Raw genomic sequence first — 23,590 nt, 5'->3', positions numbered from 1 at the left:
CGTCATTTTTTCTTCACAGGAGTGACTCAGTTTTTAGCAACAGCTATGATGGTTGAAATCAGCCCTTGCCTGATCACTCTGCATGGCTGGGAAAACAAATAGGTTGACCGTCATTACTTTTTCGACTGGCCCTCGAAGTCTACGATGTCCGGGAATCACCTAATGTACATGAAAAATCATGCCAGTGTTTCTGTAAAGAAAAGGCTGCTTAAAATCAGCTTAAAAACTTGCAGTATTTAACATTTCTAATCATGACCAATCCAAATTTTGCCAAAATTATGCAAATTTCTGCTCATTTTAATGCTGACTTTAGCTATCTCTGAGTTTTTCTAATAATTGAAATTAAGGGCGCACAACCATATTATTCTATAATTCTATTTGGTGGTGTGAAATCTTTAGTAGGCGATGTGGTATGTCAACGTGGATGTCAGTCATGCGCATTTTTGCGCTGGAATGTTTGACAACTTTTAATACCATATTCGTGTTCTCAGTGTCATATTCAAGAAAAAGAGCCTTTGAAAGGTTCTTGAAGAGTGTGCCTTCTCTGAATGTGTATCTCATTACCAGAAGAAATCCATGATTGGGTTGACGATAGACTACAGTCGCTATTGATCTTCTCTTAATATTCAAATCTATTCAACATGTTCAAGACAAATTTGAGGACATGACAACACACAATGTGCAATTCCCTAAAGCTATAGCGCACAATAGGAACATATTAATGTACAGTAATACCTTCATTTAACATTCCTCTGCGCCATTCAAAAGAATCTCCTCCATTATTCCCAAAATGTACCCGAATTAAACACCTCGGGATCTATTTTTAGTACATTCAAATCTGTTTTGTAAAAGGCAAATTCGTTGGTCGTTTCATCTCACGCTTTTACAATTAAATCATGTTACGTGCTCGCTGTTGTTTTATTTAGAATTATGTTGATTACATAGGACATTTAAGGCTGGCGCCGAGTGTTCTGTAAAGAGACTTCTTAGGTATGTAAATAAGGATAGAGATTAACTTAACAACAGCTCTTAATGTTCTATTTGCAGCTCACAAGGGACATGAAGAGTCTTTATGAGGATTAGATAAGATTGAGGCACATTTGAAACATGTTAAAGGTAATAGATTTTTATCCTGTGCTTGCATTTTAACGCAGTTATGAAACATACAAATTCTATTATTGCTGAGCATTAAAACGCTATTATAAACGAATGTAAATTCGTCATTGGTATACTTCCTGTTCAGAAATGATAGATTCAATTATGCTCAATTAATTCTGTTGAAGGTTCTATCAGTTACTCCGCGAAAGATCAAACTGAGCATTAAGTAAAGTTATGCCATACAAAATGTTCCGCTTGTTCATTGCCCTCTTTTCTCTGCCTCTTTCGACTTTCTTTCATAGCACCAAAATATTTAGTACTTTCTTTCATAGCACCAAAATATTTAGTACTACAGATTAGCGAAGCAATTGAGCCCAAGGTGACGTAAGAAACAGAATTGGGATATACTCTAGTAGTTGGTCACTTATTAGGAAAAATACGTTAGGAATTTGTGCAATCCCATAATTCCATGGTCAAAGTTTTTACAGTGGTCAAATTTCACATTTTGTTAAAACCAATCCCAAAATAAGGATTAGCAACATTTTGACTCCACATGGGTCAAAACAGAAAAAGGAATTAAGGAATAGTTTGCAATATCTGAGATGTTTTGTTACGAGTCAATTATACCCAATAAGTCCTATTAGTTGAGTTTCCTAGGTAACCAAAATGTCATAGATATGACAAACGATTCTTTTTCTTGATTGCTATTACAAAACAAGAATTTGAGACCATTTTCATCAAAATCGGAAGACATTTTCTGTTTTGACCCATGTGTGTTCTAAATGTTGACCTTCGACCTCTTTGCTCAATAAGCCGGAACGATTAGTCGTAGATAGGTCAAACTATACATTTTCTGAAACTTAATGACCAGAGAAATATTTTGAAATAAGGTTTAACAAAATATGGGCAAATTTGAAATTTGACCCCCTGTATAAGCTTTGACCTCGAAATTGTGGGTTTACACAAATGGCTAACATACACTTTCTAATAAATGACCCACAAAGAGAGTATATGACAATTCTGTTGCTTGTATCACTTTGGGCTCAATTGTAGCACCAGATTAATCTGCAGTACATGTACTAATTATGCAAGTCGCTGAATTGTTGTATTAAGAAAGTACCAATACAAGTAGTATCCTCTGAGAATGAAATGTAGCCAGTAGCCATGCTAATCAAATAGTGGAAAAGAACTGTGAACAACACCTGTTCGAAAGTTTGCACCAGACAAACCAAGCATGTAACCATAGATCTTAGTTTGTACCAAGTCGGTTAGCGACGAGCGACTGGTCGTTGACCTGTAAGGTGGAACGTCATTTGGTCAAAAGTCGCTCGTCACTTGGCGACTGAGTATAAATTAACCTTAAGGCGAGTGGTATGGCAGGAGCTATATTTCTCCAAAACCTGTGTTTCTTATATTTATTATTTTAATATTCAAATACTTTAATTTTATAGGAAATGTATCAAGAAAGCAGTATATTTCCATAGGTGCTAAGGCCAATAATATAATTATATAATAATAATTATTAAAATTGTAAATATTAAAATGGGAAAAACATCATGCATATCAGGCGGAAATAACACCCCCATAGTAAGCATTGGGATCGTTTTTATAGAGTTATAAGTTTTGAAACCATGTGATTAGATTTGGAAAAGCGAAAATTTGGGAATAATTATACAAGGATGTTACACGATTTCAAAAGTATAAAATGCAAAGAGATTGGAAATATGAGAAAGAGATAACGAGAAAAGAGACGAAACGTTAGTCTAGCTCTTAAAGCCATATTATAACATTTGCTGAGGAAGACGCCCGCACTGAATTTTTAAAATTCCTTTTTTACACGATTAAATTGTACTTTATTAAACCAATATACCCTGCAAAAATCAAGACTCTAGGTGCTGTAGTTTTGTCAAAATCCGAGATTTTGAATATAAAACGCCGGATTCGGCGCTTTATTATTACGATGGAATTATTAGTCGAACGCATACACGATGTTCATAACACACATACGTACACGGCGTGCGGACGGTGATATACACAACAAAGGGTCGTACCACAGCATGACCGAAGGATTGGTACGTATTGGCGACATGTGCGCTGGTAGTAAATTCCAATTTTCTTTGCTTTGCCGTAGTTGTTCGGTTCAAAAATAAAAGGGATATATCTGACAGTAAAAGCTAACATTTTATGGCAAAGAAATGCTAATCTATTTTGTTTGAAAATGTTATAATATGGTTTTAATTAAATCACACGGATTCCTATTCCAGAGATCAGTGCTACCCCCAGAGATAACAATGCAAGGTACTGTCAGTTAATGAATCGATAAAGATATACATGGGAGAGTTAATGTCAAGTATTAAACGAGGGCAACGATACGGAAGACAAGAAGATGTAAACAATGTTCAGGGATATCGATTTTGCTTTTTGATTATTAAAATTAAACATACCAGCTGGGAAAAAGTAGGTTAAATCACAATTATCTGAAAATGTTTGCTCGTTATCACACTCGGTCATTTCAAATGTATAGTTTTAGTTTTGGTTTTGGTTTTGGTCACGTGGTTTCCTATTATCCTGCCTAACCACTTGACTCACAAGATATCGAATTCTTTGTTTCTACCTTTTGTTAAAAACTGAACATTTGTATCAGGCAGATTCGGTTTTCGTTTCAGTTTCTTATAAGTGGTGTGAAGAAGAAAATTATTTGGTTTGAAGTTACCTGATCTAAGTATACAAAAGAAATGTTTAAATGTCGCAGTGCAATATTCAAGAGGAGAGAAATCGAGCATGTCGAAAAACGTGGTTTAGAAAAACCAATAAGCTAGGGCTGTTTTAACTGTGGAAAATTATAGACCATCGAAATATTTGCATTCGACGTTACAAAAGCGGCGACTGAAGTGTTATAAACAAAATCGATCCATGTCCTTAATCCCATGTACCGGAATCAATGGAAGGCTATTATAATATGACTGTGTGGGGGAAAAGAGAGAGAGAGAGAGAGAGAGAGAGTGTGTGTGGGGGGGGATGTAAGGGCAGGGAGAAAGGGAAACAGATGGGAGAGAGCATTGGAAGTGAAAAGGGAAGGGGGAGGAGAGCTCAAGATAGAGGAGATATCGCATATAGGGGAAGCGAGGAGAGGGAGAAGGAGACCCTTAGGGAAGAGGAGATTATATAAGTGGGGGAGAGGGGAGCCTAGGTAAAAGGTATGAGTTGTGCTTACCGGGGATAATAAACTAATTTATAGTTATGCGCATTGCAATCGCCAACACAAGGTCCGAGGGATGATGAGACCGTAGGCCAAACCCAACACACTGAATCTCACCTATACATAGTATAGGTGAGAAAAGGGAATAATTTGCCCGACCGGGGAAAGCAGCTGCTTCAACATAGTGAGGAGACCAGTGGATCCCTAGTGAGCAAAACGGAGTGTCAGGTTCCACTGATCTGGCTATGGGAAGCGAAGTGGGGCCTGTGAAAAGGCACCAAGCGCTGACCCGATCGCCCAAGCAACCGCTTTCCCAAAACAAAAAGAAGATAACAAACTCTGAGCTAAGAGCGCCAATGAGGGCATAGCTAAATGGGAGGAGAGGGCGGGAAGTAGCAGCTAGAAAACTGAAGATGCTAAAAATGGAACAGTCAATAGTGGAATCTCGACAATAGAGGGCGACAAACGTAGGTAGCCAGAGGGGCTCTGCACTGCTGAACAATAAAGCTAGTTAGCAATACTAACTTTCCCTTATAGTTATGCGCATTGCAATCGCCAACACAAGGTCCGAGGGATGATGAGACCGTAGGCCAAACCCAACACACTGAATCTCACCTATACATAGTATAGGTGAGAAAAGGGGAATAATTTGCCCGACCGGGGAAAGCAGCTGCTTCAACATAGTGAGGAGAACAGTGGATCCCTAGTGAGCAAAACGGAGTGTCAGGTTCCACTGATCTGGCTATGGGAAGCGAAGTGGGGCCTGTGAAAAGGCACCAAGCGCTGACCCGATCGCCCAAATTGGCCCAAGAAATATGTAGTAATAATGATAATAAAAAAATATATATATATATTAGCCCACCAGCCCAACTAATTGGAACGGCAAGCGTGTATGAAGAACGCTGAATACTTTATTAATCATAAAACATGACATTAAAATACAAGCTGACATAACAGACAAATGGGTTCATAGACTGAAAACTTATACTGTGCACTAATAACTACAAGCCACCACGGGCTGAACAACTACTTTAATTGGTCATTAACAAACAAGACCCACAATATCATTGGTAACTCAAAACTTATAAACTTGAAAAAACAGTGAGTTGAAAAAAGAACACTTGACCACTATGGAAAGTCTAATGGCTGATAATATAAAATGTCTTTAACAAACATGAAAACCGTGGTTGTAATGTACTTTAAAAAAAACTATTATGGATAGTCTGACAACCACCTCTTAACGATAAATGACTTACGCATAGTTGCTCACTAATATACAACTTTCACACTGACTGTGTTAAATTAGCCATTATCTTTGCTAATAACTGATGTCTGTGACTTGACTAAAAGAAATTTGCTTACATATATCAAAGACTGAAAGCAAAACGCTGCTGACCGAGATTCAAAGTCCCATACCTTAGCATGAAAAAAATAAAAATTATCAATATTGTGTGCACTCTGTGGGCGCATTGACAAGCTGTTGCGGTATGTTAGCTAGCACTGAGGGTGGTGTAGTGATATACAATTGGTAAGCATCGCTAGCCCACCGGCCTTGGGCTTTAATCAACCAATCTGGCAAGCCTGCCGCCGCTGCCGTTGTAGCGGAACCTGACCGGAAGCTGTGCGACGAAAAACGTGTAGGATCTAGACCTAGGTGACTAACGGCCGTTTTGATAACGCAGTTAAAATGGGAGGGGGAGAGGTGCTGGCCGCTACTGAGAACAAAAAGTGGGCCAGCAGGGAAACTCGCTAAGCGGTGTGGTAGGTAGCAGGAGAGGGCACGTACCGGACATAGCGGGGAATCAATTGGCTTGATCAAAATATCTATACCCACGGAAAACCTATCTGTTTTGGAGTGACGAAGGTGTAGGCGGAGCCAATTATCATGAAAATACACATCTCCAGTTTGAATATTACGGAAGCAGCCAAAAAATGCCAGCGAGCAACAAGACCAAAGACAATGTTGGTCAAACAGATTGATGGTGGAAGTGGCAAAATAATGATGTATTCCTTGTAAAATGGGGACAGTGATTGGTAGGCGAGATGCCACGGAGGTGATGTGTGGCGAAGGCCACAGAGGGTGCGCTGGAGGATGGGCATGGATGGTAGGTCTAGAGCAAAACCACGTAAATTGTGGGCAAACGTAATTGCGGCAAGGTAGGTCCTAGCTGAAGAGTAGCTATACCCATAGAGGGATAGGTGGGCGACAAAGAGATAAAGGCTTCGTTCGGTTGCGGGAAAAATGCTAATAGAGTGCCAACGACAAAATTTCTCCCACATGTTGCTGCCTGTTTTGTAAGTGGCATTGGTTCCTCTGGCAACACTGTGCTCCAAAAGCCATTGAGATTGCTGAATTAGGTGTTGCGGAATAGGTCCGCCGTCATTGATGCTGGGATCAATATGGGATCCTGATCCGCTTCTGGCGCCACGATATGGAACTGGGCCTGTAGATTACGAGAAATTAAATCGGCAAAAGTGTTAGTGTGACCTGGGATGTGGGTCATGGCAACATGAAAATTGTATTGTGCTGCGGTGAGAAAAAGCTTGCGGACGAGAGACATGACCAGTGGGGCCCGTTAGGACTGCTTATACCAGATATCAACAACTGCTCTATTGTCTGTATGGAATAGGACTCGTTTACCGAACCAAGCACTGCCCCAGACTCTTGCTGCTACTACGATTGGGAAGAGTTCCATCCATGTGATATGGATGGACTCATTGTCCTTGATCTCCTGGGACCACGGAATGAAGAACCACCTACCCATGAAGTAAGCACCTGCTCCAACCGATGCAGCTGCATCTGTGAACAACTGCAAGGAGTCAGCTGGTGTCCATGTAGGTTCGATGAAACGGGCTGTGCCATTCCATTCTGGAAGGAATCGGGCCCACCAGGCAATGTCCTGTCTTGCCTCGATGGTGAGATCCAGATGGTGGTGATGTAACTTCTGTGCCTTCATAGATAGGTCTATGAGCCTACGGAAGAATATACGACCTGCGGGAATGCACTTGGAAGCGAAAGATAATTTCCCTATTAAGGATAAGAGATCACGTTTGGTGCACTTCTTCCTGTTTCGGTCCCATTCGCTTAGTTCCTGCTGCAGCTGTTGAAGCTTCTCAGGTGGTAAGGACAGGGATTGATGGGGTGCATTCAACTCAATGCCCAGGAATGTGATGATTGGGGTTGGGCCTTCTAATTTGCCAGGGATAATGGAATGTTGAGCTGATTACAGACATGTTTGAAGGTGATGAATGTCTGCAAGCACTTGTCCTTCTCGTCGCCACACCAGAAATCATCAAGGTAGTATAAGATTGTCGAGGACTTACACAAGCTAATAAGGAAGAGAATTGAGTGAAATGGAATGGGCTGGACCTGAGACCAAAAGGAAGCCTGGTATGAAAGAAATACTCTCCTTCCCACTCATATCCGAGAAGAGGCCAATCTTCACAGCGCACAGGAATCAATCTAAATGCATCCTTGATGTCAAGTTTACACATGTAGGCATCTGGGCTCACATGACTTAGGATGGCAGTAGCATCATCAACACCTGCATATTCTAAGCTGTAATCATCTTTGCAGATGGCATGGTTAACTCCTTCCTCAGGACGAGAGAGGTCTGTTATCATCCTGAAGGTACCAGACTTCTTGGGGACAACCCCGATAGAATTGACAACAAAATCAGGAAAAGGGGGTGAATCAAAGGGACCCACTGACCAACCAGACTCAAGTTCTTTCTGTATCGTAGCTCGAATCACTTCTGGGTTATCAAAGGCAGAGCGCATGTTGGGGGTGCGCAACGCAGTGCGGAGACCACGGAAACCAATATCCACACCATTGCGAAGTCCATCGCAGACGTTGTTGACCAAAATCTGATCAGGGTGGGACTGAAGCATATGCTCAAAGGAGTCAACCTGAATAGGAGTTGAAGGGCAGAGCTGTTGGATTGTGGACTGGTGAAGTAGGGGAAAAGTGGTGGATAGTTTAGAGGAAGTTAAAACTTCCTCTGTGGCCCGTTTTTTGCCTCCGACTGGCGTGGTTGGTAGGCGCGCTGTGGTGTACGACTTGTAAGGGCATAGTGGTCCGCGCCTGGGTGGGGCTTCCCACATAAGAAACACACATGTGGGCGTGAGCAGCTGCTGGTAGAACACTGCTTGATATTGAAACGCTTGCATGGTTCATCCTTGCTAGTGGGCTGTGCTGCCACGCGCTGGTCTTTGCGTGCAGGCTGATAGGAGGGCTGAGCTATGCTTGGGAGAGCCAAGGGGCTGCTGAAAGACATGGACTGGATGTCCTGGTCTGGACATTCCCAATGCATAACTGCTGGGTATCTACTCATACGCTTCCTAAATTCTGTGTCATATGATAAGCAGGCCTGCAAGGGATATAATGTGAGCTTGCTTGCCATGAATGCTTGATAAGAAAACAAACCTAAGGCCAAGTGTGGGAAGTAAAATGCATGGTAAGCTGCAAAAATGCTAAACGCTTGGCACCATTGAGCAGAAGTAGTAATGGCTGCCGTAGGCCTGGCTGATGAAACCGTCGTGGCACCCTCATCGTCTACTATGATTTTGCAGGTGGTGCTGTTCTGCTCGACCCTATGGCCCTGCGGGGCAGGCGTGCCAAGTCGACGAACCTGTTCCGTGATTGCAGAGCATGCAGGATCTTATCCTCGATGTATGGCAGACGCAAGTCCATAGGTGGTAGGGATGGAGCTGATAAAGCTGAAAGTGAGAAAGTTGAGAGTGCAAGCAGCAGTTAGGAACTGAGAACATAAGGCAAATGTTGCTTGTGGTTAGCTGAATGAAAAAACTGAGATATAACAGGGGTACTGATAGGGCGCCCCCTGGTTATGCCAGGGAGCAAAGGCATAGGTACAAGTTTGGATAAGTGTAACTGTAAGTGCACAGTGAATATAAAAGAGTAGGTAGAGAAGGTAACTTACCATGAGGTGTAGCTGGGGGCACTAATTGATAGGGGAATGATGACATCAGTGGACTGGCGGATGGTTGCTGGGCCGCCATTGCCATGGTAGATGGTTGGGTATATGCAGCTTGGAAGGTCGGCTGAGTTTGGCCATACGTGTATGACTGTGCTTGGCCCATCTGCATCGGCTGCTGCTGCCCCGGATGTGGCAAGGGCACAGTGCAATGAGCAGTGCCATTGTTAAAAACCGGTGGTGTCGGTTGTGGGCAGGCCATTTGCATCACCTGTTGCTGCTCCCGGGGTGGTAAGGGGGTCATGCAATGAGTGGTGCTAGTGCTCTGAACTGTTGGGGTTGGTTGAGGGCAGGCCATTTGCATCACCTGTTGTTGCTCCAGGGGTTGTAAGGGGGCCGTGCAATGAGTGGTGCCAGTGCTCTGAACTGTTGGTTGCAGAATTGCATTGGCTGTTGCGGCTGCCTGAAGGGGCGGCTCAGACTGTTGCCCTGATGGTGACGGTAATCGCCGGGTTGATTTTCTTCTCACTGCAGATGCTACAATGAAGGGAAAAAAAATAGCCTGATAAAATATGTAGTAGCAAGGATATGCCAAGGTGGACATTTTGGCATAGGTTTAGCATAACTGAACGTGACTAGTAGGACTGCAAAATTGAACGTGACTAGTAGGTCTGCAAAATTGAACAGTGAGCGTAGGCATAGCCGTAAATGATGCACAAGGATATGACATGTACTAGAAGATCTATACGCGAATGGCATAGGTGAAGCCGAATCATACATGCATGCAAGCAGAAATGTAGACACCTACGTAACCGTACACAGGAACAAACAGAATATAAATTATGTACGTCTACAGCAAGATACGGGAATGGCGTAGGCAAAGCCGTACCATTATAAACTGATGTGAACAGCGAGCGTAGGCGTAACCGTACTCATACGCGAATGGCGTAGGCGAAGCCGTACCATGTATAGTGAAGTGACCATGAGCGTAGGCGTAACCGTACTCATACGCGAATGGCGTAGGCGAAGCCGTACCATGTATAGTGAAGTAAGCAGTGAGCGTAGGCGTAACCCAACTCATATGTAAATGGCGTAGGCAAAGCCGGACCATATATACTGAAGTGAATGGTGAGCGTAGGCGTAACCGTACTCATACGCGAATGGCGTAGGCGAAGCCGTACCATGTATAGTGAAGTGAACATGAGCGTAGGCGTAACCGTACTCATACATGACTGGCATAGGCAAAGTAGCAGCTAGAAAACTGAAGATGCTAAAAATGGAACAGTCAATAGTGGAATCTCGACAATAGAGGGCGACAAACGTAGGTAGCCAGAGGGGGCTCTGCACTGCTGAACAATAAAGCAAGTTAGCAATACTAACTTTCCCTCATAATCAAATCATCTCCATGCATCGTTTATGTTTCATACAAACACACAAAGCCCCCCACCCCACCCCTTAATATACGCGCATGTATATGATTTCTAGGCCTATAACTCGGGGTGTAATGTGCCACCTTCGACAGAGAGCATCAACTGTCGTCCGCGGGGATAGATTTCCGATATCAATCATGATAATAATTATGTTAGCACAATAGGCTATTGTATACTTCTGGTTATATACCCTATACTGTGTCCTCCCAGCATAATAGTGCTATGATTGCAGACCAGATCTGCTCTACTTTTTAATCCCTTGATTTTTGGTTTCTGAACAAAAGAGAAACCAAAACTAATGATTTGAAATGAGAGACTGTAGAAGTTACCAAGAGGAGTGAAAACTGCAGACATGATCAACGACGTCATTGGTGGAGATAAGTTAGGGACTTTTTGGGACTGAATATGAAATTGTCATATTCCGTGTGATGGTAAAGTTTGATTTTCACATCAATTCGACAAAATGGGAAAATGTCTGGCAAACGCAGCATAGAAAGAAAGAAGTATTTTTCCCAAAGCTCAAATGTATTTTTCATATAAAGACCAATGTTTTGTCTGTGATATGGTCGATGTTGACCTTGGAGCACTACCATATAGTTTATGAGCTATGCAATGTTGGTGCATTTTAATACTTTGAGAAAATCGAAAAACATCCCTATTTCAAATAAATATTATAACCCTGACACCTGCTGATTATTGTTACACTTTCCATACAGTATCGAAGTATCTACCTTTTCACATATTCTAAAGATTTTCGGTTAAAAGTTCATGGGTTTCAATTTTACTGGTTAAAATATACTTAAAATAGTAATTTGGCTGTTACCATGGCAACGCTATATTTTCCCGAAATATATTCCATGTGTGAATAGTTTGAAAGTATGAAGGAACATCCATTTTTGGACTGTGGTAAACATTTAAAAATGGCCAAAGCTCTTCAATCCAAGTCGAAAAAAATCTGCAATTGGCCCAGGTTCGATAACACTGTATAACAAATACGGTAGCAATTGACCACCGCTGAGCCGTTTACCATCTGTGGGTGAACCCAGTTACCAATAACTTAGCAAGTGAGCATAATCAGGGAACATGGAAATTAGCCCTTCTTGTCGGTCAGTATCACTATCACCAACCACAGCATTAATTAATCAGACACGAGCACAAATAATAAAGACAGTTACAAAGTGGCTCCGAAATCTAATCGCCAGCTGATCGACTGTATACCACAATATTATTCAATAGAAGCAATACTACCACTGAATGGTACCGTAACCTGTTTTTTAACTGGCCGACCATAGCTTATAAGCAGAGCCAGAAGCAGATATGTCCATTTGTTTCCTCAATTACATGTTACTCATTTCGGCAACAAATATACGGATAATTATACCTTCCATAATAAATGCAAATGACTTTGAACAGTTAGTTAGACGAAAGTGACCATGCATATACCCCAAAGTCACTTACATTTTCTTATGGAGGGCAGAATTAACCGTCCATTTGTTACCGAAATGAGTAACATGTAATTGAGAAAACAAACAGCAATAATACCATTTGGGACTAAAACCTGGTTACCTCTGTCCAATTTCCAACTTGTTGGACACAGCGCGTAATATCACGGGCTCTCTTCATTTATTATCCTCTCCCATGCTGCTGTAAACCAATCAGGTCGTCCTTTTTATTTTTCCTGTTAAATCATATTGACCAATTAGTGCTGAAGTTTCTTAAATGTCACTCAAGATGTAGCACATGACAATGTCATCGCCTGACTAGGGTTGTTTCGCTGTCTGGGCCAAAAGGTAATATAACATGTAAACATAGTTTGTTTGATGACATTGATGACTAGATTACCGACAATCGTTACAGGAATTGTAAGTGCCCATTGGGAACATCGAGCATTAAATTGATGGAAAGGGCCATTTTATAAATGTGGTTTCATAGGCAGTTAAGGTTTATCGTGAAGTGAGTAGAAAATTGACCGCGGAACTATGGATTCACTGACGTTTACTATAATATTTGCGAATATGATTATATTAACTGCTTCGGCATTTTGGGATGGATGTATCGTATATAATCTTGGCTGAAAAACTTGTAAACTTGTCTGCACTTGCTAAAATAACTGAAATGCGTGCGTATTGAAAGAATATATGCGATTGAAACAAGTATGTCATGTATTCGAAAAACATACACTGTCCTGTATTTCTCTACCCTAACTGACTCAAGCTTCTCAGAGGCCGAAGGGTGATGTTGATGATGCTGCCAACATAGGTTTGTTAAACATTATTGCGTTGACAGAGATTCAAAACAGTACGTTCAATGTTTGCCAACATTTTACAATGATTGAAGACTATTGTAATATGAATCCATTAGAGCCGTTTAATTCCCCCAACTTGTTCTACTAGTATATGATTGTATGATACTACTTTTTCTTGAAAAAACTTAAATGAAGCCGTCTTCTTTTAAAATATTCAGTTCAAATCATAGTAAAAGGTTATATACATGTGAATAAAGTGCGTTTTAGTTGTTATGATTGCCAACCCATTTTAACACTAAAATATTAATTTGCTTAATGTTATGTAAGTAACTAAAACAGATTAACATTTTAGCAATCTTAAACATCTTTTACATAACTACTAATACAGTATTACACAATAGAGCTATTAGTTACATCCAAAATCTTAAACCATATTTTTTTTCACAAAACAGTGCTAAAATATTTACCGTTGACGATTCTGTTATATCAAATCCATTAGTGGATTAACGGCAGTAAAATAGAAATTTGTCATGCATTGGTTTTGATATCCTTATTCGTTGTTACTTCAGTTTGAAAAGACTGATCCTATGTTGTCAGAGAGAAAAAACAAACATGTAATGACAAAGAAAAACAATTATGATACTCACATCTAGAGAAGGTACGATACAGCCACACGATTTCAAATATAAATAGGTTGACAAGCGTATGGATATAATATTACATGTGCTTGGATTTAAGTGTCGACAAATCTGCCTTTTTAAGTACTTTTTTAATCTACTTGTGAATATGTTTATACATGATAAACAGTGAGGAAGAACGATCAAAGTATTATGATCAAAGAAAGAATAACATTCATGACTAGTGAGAGGCAAAATGACAAGGCGGATTTTGCTACCATTTTCACAGGCAGTGTTCTAATTAATGCCTCTCGAGAAGACTGACGCTGATTCTTGGATGGAAAAACGGGATAGTAGTAGTTATATGTAACTGAAATAGCCCACAACGTAGCAGCTTATAGCTACTAAACTGGCCTCAAAAAGAAACTTGTAATTTGTCACAAGGCCATATCTTAAAATCCTCTCCATAAAAATGAACAAAAATTGCACACAGGATTACTTCAATACTCCACTCTAAACACTGATCAGTAACCAAGCAGTTATCCAACTGACACAACAGTAAAATGCACTGACATGGAACACCTTCCTGGACAAAATTCACAGCCCAACAGATTTCTATTGCTGGGTTTCAATTATTCGCCTGTGAATGTGGTCCCGGAAGTTGTTCCGTGTCAGTGCATTGTACTGTTGTGTCAGTTGGACAACTGCTTGGTTACTGTCATGTAGAGTATTGAAGTAATCCTCTGTGTAATTTTTGTTCATGTTCAGTTTATGTTTTATGCGATAAGTTACACCGTTGACGAATGTTCGTGAACAGTTACTCAAGAAGTAAATATAGAATGGTTCTGGATGATAACGGTTGCCTATTGACAGTATAATGACTTCCAACTCTATTTTAGGGAATGGGCTTTACTGGTGGGCTTATGGGTTATTAATTATGTTAAGTGTCATTAATTTAGGCGGAATTGATGTGAGATGGGACTTCTTTTGCTATACTTGCAATTACTTATGTTTTTCTCGTTTATTTTATGCCTTATGTTTCTTACTTTCTTACTTTATTGTTTCTTGCTTTCTTTTTATTGACAACATATTAGTCATTTCTCTTTTTGGAATAAAAGGTAGACATGAAAAGGGCTGTTTAGTTTGTCTTTGGATCTTTTGAAGTGAGTTTACTGTGCTGCTCTGCCCTTTAACTGGTTGCCTCCTTGACGAATACAGGTTTCAGCCCCAGTCCCCATTGCATCAGCTGCGTTGCGTACCATCCTTGTGCGCTGAATATTTGCGAAACTAGTCATTTTCATTACTTCTCCCCAGAACAGGTTGTATTTGTTTAGTATACTCCTTTTATCTGTGTCAATCTGCAGAGGAAGATTTCTTCTTTGAAGTTAGTAGTATTGTACGACAAAAGTTTTGCCTTCAATAAATATTTTATCTCATTCCAGAAAAATTGCTCGACAGAAGAGATTTGCTAATGATCTTTTTTTAAAGCTTCATTTTCCAGACAAATTTGAGGACATGGCAACACACAATGTACTCGATATTCCCGAAAGCTATTGTATTCAAAGGAACATACTAATCAGTATTGTCTTCAATTAACATTCTTCTGCGCCATTAGACAAAATCTATTCTATTATTCCCAAAATATACCCTGAATCTATTTTTAGTAAAAACAAATCTGTTTTGTGGAAAAAGCATATTTGTCGGTCTTTTCAGCTCCCGGTTTTACAATTTTAGCAGGATTTAAAAACCCTGCTACGTGCTCGCTGTTTTTTTTAATTTTCCATTCTGTTAATTACATAGGACCTTTTAGTATGACGCCTAGTGTTCTGTAAAGGTTAGTACTGGCTGCTGGGAAGATTATATCAGGGACGTGTAGGGTCTTTATTAGGATTATATTAGATTTAGTTACATTTTGACATTTAAGGTAATATTTTTCAAGCTCGAAATTTGGACGCTAAATGGAAAATTAATACATATTTCGTATCATTTTAGTTTATAAAAGAGGTATGGCTATAATGCGTTTGAATTGTTTAAATTAATCAACATCAGTGGAAAGTTGCCCATGCTAAGTTATTAGTATTTACATGGAGAAAAGAAATACTATATTGAAAGTTGTTTGATTTGTAATACAAAAATTTCAAATAGGAGACAGCGAATACGATTTTGTAAATGGTTATAGTTTTACAATTAATGAAACGATTTAAATTGATATGAACATTTTCATTATTGTTGTTTAATATGTTTATCAGAGATACTTAAGGTTTACCTATGAATTATTGGAGTAGCTCTATATAATTATTCTCATGTAAATTGCTGATAAGTTTCTTTTACAATGGTTTGGTGGAGGAGCACACCACCATGGGGTCCCGAATGGCCGATTGAATCAGGTCGTATATGGCACGTATTTTGCTCAATGGAAGAGAAAAACATGTTTTTTTGGTGATAAACCAGGTTTTGCGAGAGATAAACCTATAACTATTGCACTTACCCACTTCTGGCACTGAGTAGTCGATTTACTGATAGATGACGCCTTGTTTTTTGTCCAACTCACTGAGCAGTTGAAATATTGCAATAATTCGTTAAGTTTATAGCTCTCTTATTATGTCAGTCGGGGTAGAAGAAGAGCTCTTCTTAAAAGTTAGTTACACAGTACAAAAGTTTTGCCTTTAATGCATATTTTATCTCATCCCAGAAGAAAGTTCAAGGCGGAAGAGCGTTGCTATTGATCTTATTTTAATATTCAAGACAAATGTGAGAACATGACAACACACACTCTGCAATTCCCGTAAGCTATATTACGCACAGTAGAACATAATGCACGGGTAATACTTTTATTTTACATTCCAGTGCGCCATTAGACAGAATCTACTCTATTATTCCCACAATTCCGAATTAACACCTTGGGATCTATTTAAGTACATTCAAATTTGTTTTGCAGAAAAGGCACATTCGTTTGTCTTTTCAGCTCACGCTTTTACAATTAAATCCTGTTACGTGCTCACTGTTGTTTTATTTATCAGGACATTTAAGTCTGGCGTTGAGTGTTCTGTCTTCGGTATTTTAATTAGGATAGAGATTCACTTAACAACAGTAGGCCCTACTACGACAAAATGCTTGGAATATTCTATTTGAAGTTTACATCAAGGGACATGAAGATAAGATTTGGGCACAATTTAAAGGTAATGTGCATGTGCTTGTATTTTTATCTTGTAAATTTGCCTCAGCAGGTGATATACTGCAAGATATAAATAAATATAGGGGTACTAAAAATATGGCTCTCAAGAACTTTGCGAGCGCGTGAGCGTGATTCTCGCTCCAAAAAGCTGGTACCGCACACACCTCTCTCGATAGTATACTATCAACAGAGCCATAAAGTAGTGTTATCGGAATGCATGTGATAAAGTGAAAATGTGGAAAAAGTTAAAATGGGGGAACAACTATGGGAATACCTGTTAACCCTAGAACTACGAAGATTTTTTAGCTGTCACAAAAAACGCGCCGGACGCGATTTGTTAAACGGTGACACACGATTGAATCCCTTTTAACAACGAAAACAAATGATATGATTCAAAAATTATTTCGTGAGGAATGACATTTAGCCGCTACCTCCAAAAAATACGGAATTTAATTTGTAAGTGTTCCAGGTTCCAGGCATGACGAATTTACGCGCTTACGCGTAACGCGTATTCGCGCTTGCTTTCGCGTATACGCTACTGCACAAGTGTGGATTCATCACGGATTAACAACGGTTGACTCCTGTACAAAGGTATAGGAAGAGTGGTTGAACACGGAATATCCTTACGTCAAACAATCTTGGTCCTTCATCTCAAGTTTGATAAAGGCATTCGGAAACCGACTGAGAATATTTCCGACATCTAAACGGTAACATTGGCGTGATTTCAAACTTATAAGAGGGGGAAGAGAGTGAGAGTGGAAGGGAGAGAGAAAAGGAGAAAAAGAAGAAAAAGACGAAATGTAGAGAGAATAAAAACAACATACAATTCACGGAACTATCGTTATTTAAACGTTCGTCTACCTCTTGATTCAATCACACGGATGCCTACTCCAGAGACTGTTTATACACGAATGATATCCCTAGAGATAACAATGTCCCTAAAACCTTGGTACCAAAATAACTATGTAATATAATGTTAGTTAATGAATAGATGAAGATATACACGAGAGAGTTAATGCCAAGTTAAAGAGTGCAACGAAATGAATGACAAGAATATGTAACACGGCTCAAGGATACCGACCCTGCTTCACGGCGTATATTAATCCTCTTTATATTAATTACGGGATTACTAGTCTGGGAAGCGATGAAATTACGTTATTGACGGAATCTCGAAAAAAAAAAGTCAAGTTTAGAACGGCAGACAACGGTCCATAGTTATGAGACGGAAACTAGACTACGTCCCGCCATCGACGTCTATGCGTTGATCAGTGATGCCAGGTTGTGACAACGCCGCGATGAAGGAGCCCAATTGCGATACTTGTTGCTGAGAGAACTGACAATCGTCAATACCGTAAAACGTAGCCCGAATAAGCAACTTTGGAAAAAGAAGACGTTGTAGAAGAAAAAGGTACATACCTTAAAAGGAGGCCATCAAATTGTTGACAGAATTATGGGGAAAACTTATGAAATATTTTCGGAAATGATATTTTACTTACCAGATTTTGACGAAATGATAGAGTAAATGACATAACAGATTTTATTGTAAGATTTTCACGCATTAATGAAGGTATTCCCTGCTTTTTTTCAATCATCAATCATTCAAATCCTGAAACTTTTTTGAAACAAACTTAATAACCTACTAATGAGAACTATTTGTCATAAAGGGTTAGTACCGCACTGGAATTGGAATTAATTAATTTCATACTGATTCGCTTTCGACAAACAATTTATGACGACCAATGAAGGTGATCATAATCATTTATCGATGAGATTTGATTTTCAAGGTGCGATTGTTCGACACTAGAGAAGAAACCAAGTTAATGTATTGTTAAATTGGTTAAGTGTTCATTCGTGTATAGAGTGGAAAACCTACATACAAATTGTACTTCGCAGTAATTTTGTTACATTAAAAACTTTTGGACTGTTTCGAAGAATGTACCCAGAATCACATTACACTCGCTATTAATATATATGATGATGTTTATTAATTGAGACAAAATGATCAAGTTTGCTAGATCGTTACTAGCCCGGGAAACTGGCACGGTCAAGAAGAAAGCTATCAATATTCATATGGTACATCACGAAGCTCTATTCCATTAACTTCTGAGTTCCATTTTGATTGCAATTTTATAGTTAGAACATGTCTAAAGTGACGCTTTAAATTTGGTTCAACTCAAGTTTGGTTGTGACGTAGGTGCGTATTTTGCTTGCCGCAGTATCAAATCGCGCGCGTAAAGTTAAACGCACTTAATCTCCACGCACGCGTACAGGGGCGGTTTGTCGCCACGCTTGCGGCGCAACCGCGAAAAGGCATTGACGTCACTACCGAACTTCATGTGAACCAAATTATATATGGTTGGCACTTGAGCCATCCAAAGCAGTGACAACTTCACGTTTTTATAACTGCATACCTTTATCAACATTACTGTATGGAGCACACAGCTAAATAAACTTTTTATTGAAATATAATTAAAAAATACAATGTAAGTTTTAACCCAATATACTAATAATATTTTAAAATTTCAACTGGATTTTCTTAAAGTATGTACTATCAAATTTGACCTTTTGATACAAGTTATAGCAACGTTTTGAGCTATGTATACCTAAACAGCGCTACTCTTATTTTTAGCTGGCACAAAACTTACCATGTCCGCTCGCGGATTAGTGCTCGGGCACCCAACGGATTGACCAGATCAAGATGCACCATTTTGTGATATTCTGAACATTAAACGAGTCAATTTCGCGTTTGAGCTAGACAAAATTGGAACACCAATGTTTTTGCCTGCTAGTGACTCTAAACACCGTCCTGAACAACATATCCAAAAACTAGGACAACAAAGGACATATGGGAAAAATGGTAATTTGCATATTTTCAAAATGACCGCTAATGCAGGGCTCAAATGTCACAAAGGTGCAATATAGACTTAATTAATGAAATTTATTTCGAATTCACACTAAGGTGCAGTTTAAACTTGAATGCAAGGGTAAATTGGTTATTATTCTATCATTTCATCTGTCATATCCTGGTTAAAGCAATAATGTGTGATTGGCATAAAGAATAGATTCTTATTTAAATGTTGGTTTTCACTGATCACATTATCCCCTTTTAATTTCGAGCCAAACAAATGAGGTATAACGAAGAAAATTACGATTTCATTCCAACGCCTACAATGCCTGTACTACGCTCGCCGATCGTAATACATGTAACTGCACGGAGCATCGCGCTCGATGTGTGTACATTCAAGCTGACATCCACGGTTACGTACATGTTAGCAACCACTCGCTCGTTAAACTCTGAATAAAACCGGGTCGACCCGGTTTTATTACAAAAAGTTAAATTTTACTGTTATTAAAGCACTTCAGGCTTAGTCTTTTACGTGGTATTTTAGTATACCACTGGGCATTATAATTATGCAAAAAGTAGAAATGCGAGTAAAATTGAAGGCGTCGCTATGAAGCAAATCACACATTATGGCTTTAAGCTGTATTCAATGTCTGTTCGGGGTTCTGTCCATAGGCCTATCAATACTACCTTTCACGTGTTGCACGGAGTGTCAGTTAATTTTACAACTGGGATCTTGATCGATCGAGAACAAACGCTATACAATAAGGTAGAGTATTGCCAACGTCGCGATTAAGCTTCACCAAAATATATGACTATTTAAAATAAGTTCCCGGTTTTGGATATTATTTGGAAGTATTTTTGTTTGTAAGTCCCTTTGTGAGACCTTTTATAAGCCCCTTGGGAGCAAAAACTCAAGTCAAAGACAGTATGCTGAAACGACTTAGAGCGTGTTTCTACAGGCGCACCGCTAAGTTACCGCTAAATGGATAACGCTATCTTACCGTTATCTTACCGTTTAACCTGCTGTTTCCACAGACAGGTTTTTGCCAAGTGGCGTGTTCATACCGTTTAATCTGAATGACAAACATGTTTTAAAACATGTTTGTCTTATACCTTTTACGGTAGTATTGCCAAAATCTTGCATCGCAGGCCTAGAATTAATGCTAGAATGGAATGTTTAATGGTTGATTATTGCTAAATAATCATTTTTTTGGTTATATTTTGCAAATCAATAGAAAAGTTTTACATTTTACACAGTTTTTCACTATTTTGGACGTAGCATTGACAAATTTCCGTGAGCAAACCCCGAATTCCGTGAGTTTTTCTGATTTTCCGTATCACGGAGAAATTGTGGTTTTACATAATAGTTTGGACTTGTTATGTTGCCCAGGCTGTTACTAACGTTTTTGTCATGTCGTCTGTCCAATTAACATGTTGATTAACAGCCATTTTGTTTGATTTTGCTCAATAATCGGCAAGTTACCGCTTAGTTCTGTTTCCACAGAAAATCTACCCGCTTCGTCAACGGCAAAAACCTACTCCAACGAGGTTTCCGTTGGCGATGAAAAGGCGTTGCAAAAAGGCGTTGGAGGCTGTTTCCACAGGAGTGATTAACGGTTCCATACCGTTTCCAAAACGGTATTTGGCTCTGTAGAAACACGCTCTTACATTATAGCAACTAAGAACACGGGAAAGGCAAAGGGAAGACAGAAGCTAAGGGGCATGGTGACCTTACTGCTTACATGGGATCTACATGGACAAGAAATGCAAGTAAAACTTGGTGACATTTAATTTGTCTCTGTCTCATTTCAACCTTATTAGACACGATGCGTAATGCACGTGTTCTCTCCATTTATTACCTTCTAGTTGCTATAAATCAATAAGTATCTTTGTTTATGATATTATTCCTGTTAAAACGCATTGATCAGTGATTGTGGAAGTTCTTAAATGCCAATCAAGATGGAGCACTTGAAAATGTCATCTTCTGTCTAAGGTCGTTTCACTGTCTGGGACATAAGGTAATATACGTCGTAACGTAGACAAATAGAGTTTGTTTGATGACATTGATGAATAGATTTACGACATTCGTTACAGGAATTGTAAGAGCCAACTGGGAACATCGAGCATTAATTGGCGTCTTTAAATGATGAGAGATGACCTCGTAACTTTATATGGATGTACGTTTGCTGTATATGTGATGCGATCAAGCAAAATCAGTCGGAACTCGGAAATATTGATTTTGAGATATAGTCAAACAACGGAAATATTTCCTTTTGTTTCCTATTGTTTTGGAAACCATTTAATTGCTCATATCTATGGAACGTGTTGTTCAATTTCAATGGGGTTTTCTGCAAAATACACCGGGAAAATACAGCTTTGTAAATGTGTTTTACTATCCTATAAGAAACTGAAAATTATTAAATATTTCCGAGTTCCGACTGATTTTGCTTGATCGCATCACATATGTGTACAAGATTAAAACACCTGCTTCTTTGGAGTGGATAGAGTAAAAGATCAGAATGTATTGTGTGCACAACTGATTTATTTACACACGTGAATCATCAATGGAAATATAAAATCCTGGCAAAAGGCTTGTATGTCCTTGCTCAAATAATTCAAATGAGTGCGTATCGACAGTACATGAAGGTGATTTGAACAATATATATCATTTTGTAAAACAAACACTATATATCACACCCTGCATGTCTTAAACTTTTACGGGATTCGTATGATCTTTCAATTGTGGACGGCTATCAATCAAACTTCTGTGGTGCCCGTCTTCTCTGTTCAGTACTCTCTTCCTTACCCTGACTCTAAGGGCTTCCGTGTTGCATACCTTCTCAAGAACTATTTTAAGCATCTTTTCATCGATTTTGTTAACTGCATGGTCCGCAACCTCTGATTTGGATGGTTCCTTTACCGATTGTTTTCCTGTTTGGCAAGTAACGATTCCGTTGGGCTATACTTTATCTGTTTCTTCCCTGTTTTCATTCAGTTCTAGTCTCAAGGCGACGCCCAGAACATAAGTACTCTCACAAGTAAATACAATTCATAATGCTCATGGGGTTTCTTGTGTCCTTCGAAAGAACCAACACTTTTCTCAATGTGGTTCGGGGATGGAATGTGGTGGCTATACCATGTTTGAACACAATTGAACAGAAATCGTATATTATGACTTAAAAGGTCATCAATTAAACTTCTGTCCAATAACGGAGGGCGTACTAGCCCTCAGAAGTGGTTCGTATTAGTATCTAAGAGAATGTACCCGTCTTCTCTGTTCAGTACTCTCTTCCTTATCCTGACTGTAGGAGTTTCGGTGTTGCATACCTTCTCAAGAACTATATAAGCATCTTTTCATCGATTTTGTTAACTGCATGCATGGTCCGCAATCTCTGATTTGGATGGTTCCTTTACCGATTGTTTTCCTGTTTGGCAAGTAACGATTCCGTTGGGCTATACTTTATCTGTTTCTTTCCTGTGTTCATTCAGTTCTAGTCTCAAGGCGACGCCCAGAACATAAGTACTCTCGGAAGTAAATACAATTCATGATGCTCATGGGGTTTCATGTGGCCTTCGAAAGAACCGACACTTTTCCATGTGGTTTGGGGATGTAATGTGGTGGCTGTACCGTGTCTGAACACGATTGAACAGAAATCGTATATTATGACTTCAAATGAGTTTCGTATTCCATATTTTGCCTTTAATACAAATTTCAACATTTTAACAACGCCCCTTGTCCTTTTTACAGTTCAACTAAAATGTCTAAATCAATATATTATTGAAAAATAACACTTTGATGTTTTGCAAAAGTTCATTCTACAAATCATATACTTTTGAAAACTTTACAAAAGTGTTGTAGTTTCAGCCCTCTTTACAATATAACCACAGGACCTACAAAAGTATATGTGTGGTATTTGAATTCTTCTACACACTCGCACACTCGCTATAAAATGATCTATACACTTTTTGCCAAAGCTCACTTCCATTCGCAAGATGATGTGAACTACCAAATTGCAACAGCATAAAATAGTTGCTATTAACCTTAAA

At 39.3% G+C, this 23,590-nt stretch overlaps 1 protein-coding gene across 1 annotated transcript; it reads right to left on the bottom strand.

The window, feature by feature from the left end:
* Positions 1–8,855: 8,855 nt before the first annotated feature.
* On the bottom strand, positions 8,856–10,642 carry LOC140147134 (uncharacterized). The gene is made up of 3 exons (XM_072168913.1): positions 10,612–10,642; positions 9,238–9,768; positions 8,856–9,016 (listed from the first exon to the last, which is right to left on the bottom strand). Exons 1-3 carry the CDS (start codon positions 10,640–10,642, stop codon positions 8,856–8,858), a joined length of 723 nt encoding a protein of 240 aa, XP_072025014.1.
* Positions 10,643–23,590: the final 12,948 nt, after the last annotated feature.

Source organism: Amphiura filiformis, chromosome 3 (genome assembly GCF_039555335.1).
Source record: "Amphiura filiformis chromosome 3, Afil_fr2py, whole genome shotgun sequence".
Classification (NCBI taxonomy): Eukaryota; Metazoa; Echinodermata; class Ophiuroidea; order Amphilepidida; family Amphiuridae; genus Amphiura; species Amphiura filiformis.
This window is presented reverse-complemented; position numbering and strand designations above follow the sequence as displayed.